This window comes from Oncorhynchus kisutch, linkage group LG10 (assembly GCF_002021735.2).
Source record: "Oncorhynchus kisutch isolate 150728-3 linkage group LG10, Okis_V2, whole genome shotgun sequence".
In the NCBI taxonomy this organism is placed as follows: domain Eukaryota; kingdom Metazoa; phylum Chordata; class Actinopteri; order Salmoniformes; family Salmonidae; genus Oncorhynchus; species Oncorhynchus kisutch.
Genome location: NC_034183.2, coordinates 12,693,495 through 12,700,175, shown reverse-complemented (window position 1 = coordinate 12,700,175; position 6,681 = coordinate 12,693,495). Strand labels below are relative to the sequence as shown.

Below are 6,681 nucleotides of genomic sequence, written 5' to 3'. Positions count from 1 at the left end.
TTTATATGGTATATCATATAAACAGGGAGGTTCGAGCCCTGAATGCTGATAAGCTGACAGCCATGGTGTCAATCCGTATACCATGGATACACAACATGTATTTTTACTGCTCTAATTACGTTGGTAACCAGTTTATAATAGCAATAAAGCACCTCAGGGGTTTGTGATATATGGCCAATATACCCCGGCTAAGAACAGCCCTTGGCCGTGGTATATTGGCCATATACCACACCTCCTCGGGCCTTATTGCTTAATTATATTATATGGTATGGAATGTAATGTAATATATAATATTATATGATACAAATGAATAGTCACCTCCACATGCAGCATTTTTGCTCATCTTCCAGAGGCAGTGGAGCATGGGAAAATGTACCTTGATGTCTAAGTTGTGTTTCAAGCCGTGCCCTAGTATATACAATACCACACTTTAGATTGTAGATTTGATATAGCATGGGTTGTTCCACACCCACTTGGTTGATTATCGAATTAACTTAATAAATATCTTATACGTGTACAGTAACAATATACACCACATGGTAAAAAGTAGGTGGATACCTGCTCGTTGAACATCTCATTCCAAAATCATGGGCTTTAATATGGAGTTGGTCCTCCTTTGCTGCTATAACAGCCTCCACTCTTCTGGGAAGGCTTTGTGCTAGACGTTAGAAAGTTGCTGGGGGGTCTTGCTTCCATTCAGACACACAAGCATTCTTTTTTATTTTTGTATTTTCTAATTTCACCTTTATTTAACCAGGTAGGCAAGTTGAGAACAAGTTCTCATTTACAATTGCGACCTGGCCAAGATAAAGCAAAGCAGTTCGACACATACAACAAAACAGAGTTACACATGGAGCAAGACAAACATACAGTCAATAATACAGTAGAAAAATAAGTCTTTATACAATGTGAGCAAATGAGGTGAGATAAGGGAGGTAAAGGCAAAAAAAAAGGCCATGGCGGCGAAGTAATTACAATATAGCAATTTACTTGAGTAACTTTCTATTAAGGTATCTATAATTTTACTCAAGTATGACAATTGGGTACTTTCACACCACTGCCATTTTACAACAGCACTTACAGTTGACCGGGGCAGCTCTAGCAGTGCAGAAATTTGACGAACTGACTTGTTGGAAAGATACCATTCTATGACGGTGCCACGTTGAAAGTCACTGAGCCCTTCAGGCCATTACACTGCTAATGTTTGTCTATAGAGATTGCCTGGCTGTGTACTCGATTTTATGCCCCTGTCAGCAACGGGTGTGACTGAAATAGCCAAATCCACTCATTTAAACAGGTGTCCACATACTTTTGGCCATGTTGTGTATCATTCATCGTGTTGGCATTGTCTCAGTATGCAGTGAAGTATAACTAACGTAGGTCCTTATCGGCATCAAGGGCAAATCCTCATAACTTTACAGAATCTTTGACTCAGTGCGTTTATTTGATGGATTACATGTAAGCCTGACCTTCTTCCTTGGTCCCATCTGCACCTATTAAACCTGTTAAGAAAACACACAGACATCTATATTGCCTGTCATGAAGAGAGACCCCAACAACTCTCTCTCTCAAGATATCGATCCACTTCAGGCTCTTGCCCACTGATATCACCACACAGCCTGACCCTATCCCAACCCTCCGTTTCCACACAGATTGACCCTTGACCCTGACATGGCTCCAGGCCACTGACTGAAGACACTGATCTAGGACATGATGTTTGACTGCGTACAAGGCTCCCTTCACCACCCTACTCATATTCATGTAATGCAGAGGTGCACAGGTCTCAGTGTCTGCTAGTTTCTGCCCTTTTTAGCACTGATTTATACCAGGGTAAACAGGTTAGTTGTATATCTGTCCAATCATTCATAGACATCAAATTCTCCAGTGTTAAAACAACACTGGCAGTGTTCATTGTGCCAGTGTCTATACAGGTCTACACTTTTCAGTGTTAAATTAACACTGTGCTTAGTAGTGACACTGTTACACCTTGTCCAAGTTAGGAAATTAACACTTGTATTGTTACACAACAACACTTCATATAGAATTTTTAACAATTACACAAAAAGGTCGACATTTCTTGACAAGGTCACATAACCCTTTAAACATCCACTTATATAAGCATTGATCAAGACTACAGGACTAGCAGGTAACAGCTTCAACATAACCATATACTAGTTCAACTGATACAACAATTCAACTTTGTTAGGGACAGATACATGCTTATTGAATTCAATCAGCTGCAGTGTTAAGGACTTCACCTAGTGAGTTCCTGGGAATATATTCAAGAAACTCTTTAGGACAATAATATAAAATAAATCATAAGGTCTTAAACAGTGACGTTTACAGGACACTTTAGTCCTGAAAGTCACAAACACTGGTTTGCAAAGTGAAATTCCTGTTGGAATCCAGGCAGAGAAAGGACATCCAACAGTTGGAATTGTATTCACCTGCAACTTGCTTTCAGAACAACTGACAAAATTAGGAACGTGACGGCACTACATAAACAATTTAAACTGGAACAACCATTTCAGTAACGGGTGCAATAAATCGAACTAACTGAGTGGATTCGTTTCGAAAAATGAATGTTATTTATCTGTGTGTTGCAAAAGATTAATCAATCAATCAATGTACATGCAAAAACACAGATATTAAAAACCATCCTAAAAATGTCTACTTGCAGTAGAGCATGCTGGGAATTCTGATAATGATGGGGCATTCTCATAATAATGTTTTACTCTCCGCATAGTAAAACTGACACAATCACTCTCACACTCAACATTGGTTATTAACACCAACACTGGGGTTATTTTACACCACTGAGTGTTAATTTAACACCTATAGAGTTAATTTAACACCTGAATCAACACTAGAAATGTAACACTGAAAATCAACACTAGGTAATACTGTCCAATTTGCTATTTAAATATTGCTTATTTAACAGCATACGTTTTCTACTCGAAGTTGGAATTTCTGGAACAGGGTGCTGAGTCCGTTTTTGGGTTTATGCAAAATGTGTAAATGTCTTTCCTCTCGGTTTGATTTAGAATCTGCCATGTTGAGTAGCTTATGTTAGAACAACAATTATCTTTGTCAAATGACATTTATATTCTTTGAGATGATAATGGTATTACAGCTTTTCTCAATTGCTAAAACACTAAAACCCATTGGCTGAACAAAGTTCTCAGTTGCCTGGACTCATTTAGCTAATTATGCAGTCTGTTGTCAATACCTTAAACCATTTCACATGGTAAAACACAATTTGCAGATCTCACTTAGACTTTTCAGCAAAACTCTAAACACATTCTCAAAACACATGCTGCACTCTAATGCACATGTCATCCATACTGGTAAACACAAGTGGCAACAATCAAATACAAATAGAGAACACATGCTATTGTTTGAACACAACCACTCAAAATTGATTTAACCTGTTTCAAATAATGCGACACAACCAATATAAACCAGTTCAGAGAGCAAACAGGTTGTTGAAGGAGGAAGGAGAAAGTCTGAGAATGGATAGAAGAAACAATGTGAGAGGACGTGGGCGAGGGGGAGGGCAAGAAAGAGAAAGAGGAAGAGGAAAAACAAAATTGCAAACAGCAAAGCAGAGTAGTTATTTCTGATCAATTTTGAGCTATTATGATAGAACATATTTTCGTTCATCAAAATTGGAATATTTTTTTAGATTAAAAATGTACTTCTCCCTGAGAATTGTATGTTTTGAACAATGTGTTTTCTATTTTGGGGTGTATTGTTTACTGACTGCTTGAGAGTGTATATCATTTTGATCACTTTGTTTATGTTTCATTTTGCGAGAGGAGTCAGAGGTTATGTAAATAGTGCTTGAAGGTGAGGTTTTGTGTTTAATGTTTTTAGGAAATGGAGCAAGGTTTCAGAAATTGTGTTTTAGCAATTGAGAAAAACTGCAAAAACATTTAATTGTTGAGAATGGCTTAGGAATGTGCTACATGTTGACCTAGATGAAATGGGTTCAGGTTAACTGTAAAAAAGCCATTTGCAAGATGTCCTTTTTTTCAATGTTTTTATTCACTGGCGTCTCGTATTTGTATCAGTAAAAGCTATATCTAGTAACATGACTCGTTGATACGTCTCATGCTCATGAACCTCATGCCCATGCCCATCTGGTTAAAGTTTCTGTACTCTCCAGGCCTCATGTACATCATCCTGCCTCTGTACTGGGGCTGCTCATACATGAGCCAGTGGCCGTCCATAACGTTGCAGGACATGCAGTTGTTCATGCGGTAACGATCCATGATGCTGTCACAGTCGTCCATCATCTCATGCATCTGACCTCCAAAGTTCTCCCTCTCGTAGATCCTCATCCTGAAAGATCCTCTGTGCTGTAACATGATGAACAACATGTTTTAGGGAGAAATTGTGAACTGTAATGCTAAATGTATCACGCATGTATAGAAGATTGTAGTCATACTGACTAATGGGCATAGGTGTATGTTGTACAACAACAAAGAAGACTACGCGGTAACTAACACATCTGTGTGTGTTAGTAGGCTTACCATGGGGATCATGCGGCAGGACCTGATGTCGGTCATTCCCATCATGCGCTGGAAGTCAGAATACTCTCCCCTCTTCATGAACCACTGGTTTCCCATGTAGTTGGAGCGGTCGTACACCATGAAGCAGCCGCTCTCAACCCTGCAGGACTGGCAGCGGCTCAGGTAGGAGGACATGTCAGGGCAGTCGCTGCTGCACTCATAGGAACGACCCTGGAAGTTCCTGTCCTCGTAGAAGGTGATCTGAAAATAAGAAAGAATCATTTATATTTACCATTCAAACATACAAAAACACATTGCTACATGTTGGGCCTTGCCCAATCCCACTGACAATCAGCTTTCTGGGATTAGGGTTGTGCTCTGACACTAGAGTACTAAAGTGCACTCAGTGTAACAAGCTAGGAACATAAATACGCTAAATATAATACTTACTCTGCTGTTCATGTTCATGCCGGTGGAGGTCATTTAGTCTCTCTGTGCTGCTGCTGCTCTTGCTTGGGAACTGTTATCCTACTGGTTTAAAACCTTTCTTTTTATACCTGTGAACCCCATTGTACTAACCCCTGACTCAGCAACATGGAATAGAGGGCCATAGAGCACTGAGGTCTGTCCACATGTACAGGGACACGGGTCTCTCAAAAGAACAAAGTATTGTAATAATGAGCCTTTGTGAAAGGGTTTTAACAATAAAAAATCACACCTTCGCAATTGTAAAGTGTGCATTTTGTTGATCTCACAATACCTTTCTAAATGTACGATTTTCCCCTTAGTATTTTACTATTGGAAATGCTATATTGTGATATATTGTGGATGTTTGAAATGTGTTCCTTTATCAGGTGCTTCATTTTGTGATTCCATCATATAAAACGTAATCTTAGCTCAAATTTGATGAATTAGAATATACTTACTCATTCAAAGGTTTTTCTTTATTTTTATTATTTTCTACATTGTAGAATAATAGTGAACACATCAAATATATGAAATAGTAAATATGGAATTGTGGTAAATCAAAAAATACGTTTGATATTTATATATTTGAGATTCTTCAAAGTCACCACCCTTTGCACAGCTTTGCACACTCTTGGCATTCTCTCAACCAGGTTCACCTGGAATGCTTTTCCAACAGTCTTGAAGGAATCCCACATATGCTGAGCACTTGTTGGCTGCTTTTCCTTCACTATGTGGTCCAACTCATCCCACACCATGTCAATTGGGTTGAGGTCAGGTAATCGGATGCAGCATTCCATCCCTCTCCTTCTTGGTCAAATAGCCCTTACACAGCCTGTAGGTGTGTTTGGTCATTGTCCTGTTGAAAAACAAATGATATGTCCCACTAAAAGCAAACCAGATGGGATGACGTATCGCTCCAGAATGCTGTGGGAGCCATGCTGGTAAAGTGTGCCCTGTATTCTAAATAAATCACAGACAGTGTCACCAGTAAAACACCCCCACACCTCCTCCTCCATGCTTCACAGTGGGAACCACACATGCAGAGATCATCCGTTCACCTTCTCTGCTTCTCACAAAGACATGTCGAAAATCTCAAATTTGGACTCATCAGACCAAAGGACAGATTTCCAACGGTCTAATGTCCATTGTTCGTGTTTCTTAGCCCAAGCAAGTCCTTTCTTATTATTGGTGTCCTTTAATCGTGGTTTCTTTGAAGCAATTCAACCATGAAGGTCTGATTCACAGAGTCTCCTCTGAATAGTTGATTTTGAGATTTGTCTGTTACTTGAACTCTGTGAAACATTTATTTGGGCTGCAATATGAGGTGCAGTGAACTTGTCTTCTTCAGCAGAGGTAACTCTGGGTCTTTCTTTCCAGTGGTGGTCCTCATGAGAGCCAGTTTCATCATAGCTCTTGATGGTTTTTGCAACTGCACTTGAAGAAACTTTCAAAGTTCTTGGAATTTTCAGAATTGACTGACCTTCATGTCTTAAAGTAATGATTGACTGTCATTTATCTTTGCTTATTTGAGCTGTTCTTGCCATAATATGGACTTGGTCTTTTACCAAATAGGGCTATCTTCTGTATACCACTCCTACCTTGTCACAACTCAACTGATTGGCTCAAATGCATTTAGAAGGAAAGAAATTCCACATATGAACTTTTAACAAGGCACACCTGTCAATTAATTTAATTAATT

The 6,681-nt window shown here is 39.2% G+C and overlaps 1 protein-coding gene across 1 annotated transcript; it reads right to left on the bottom strand.

Annotated features, from left to right (window-relative positions):
- Positions 1–4,025: 4,025 nt before the first annotated feature.
- On the bottom strand, positions 4,026–5,063 carry LOC109898510 (gamma-crystallin M2-like). The gene is made up of 3 exons (XM_031833135.1): positions 4,965–5,063; positions 4,536–4,775; positions 4,026–4,361 (listed from the first exon to the last, which is right to left on the bottom strand). The coding sequence occupies exons 1-3, from the start codon at positions 4,995–4,997 to the stop codon at positions 4,086–4,088; spliced, it is 549 nt and encodes a 182-aa protein (XP_031688995.1). The 5' UTR covers positions 4,998–5,063; the 3' UTR covers positions 4,026–4,085.
- Between the last annotated feature and the right edge of the window lie 1,618 nt (positions 5,064–6,681).

Coding starts and splice junctions, on each gene's coding strand:
- LOC109898510 (XM_031833135.1), bottom strand. CDS start 4,997: ATGACCTCCACCGGCATGAACATGAACAGCAGA. Junction 4,776..4,964: donor GCATGAACATGAACAGCAGA/GTAAGTATTATA, acceptor TCTTATTTTCAG/ATCACCTTCTACGAGGACAG. Junction 4,362..4,535: donor CCTGCCGCATGATCCCCATG/GTAAGCCTACTA, acceptor ATCATGTTACAG/CACAGAGGATCTTTCAGGAT.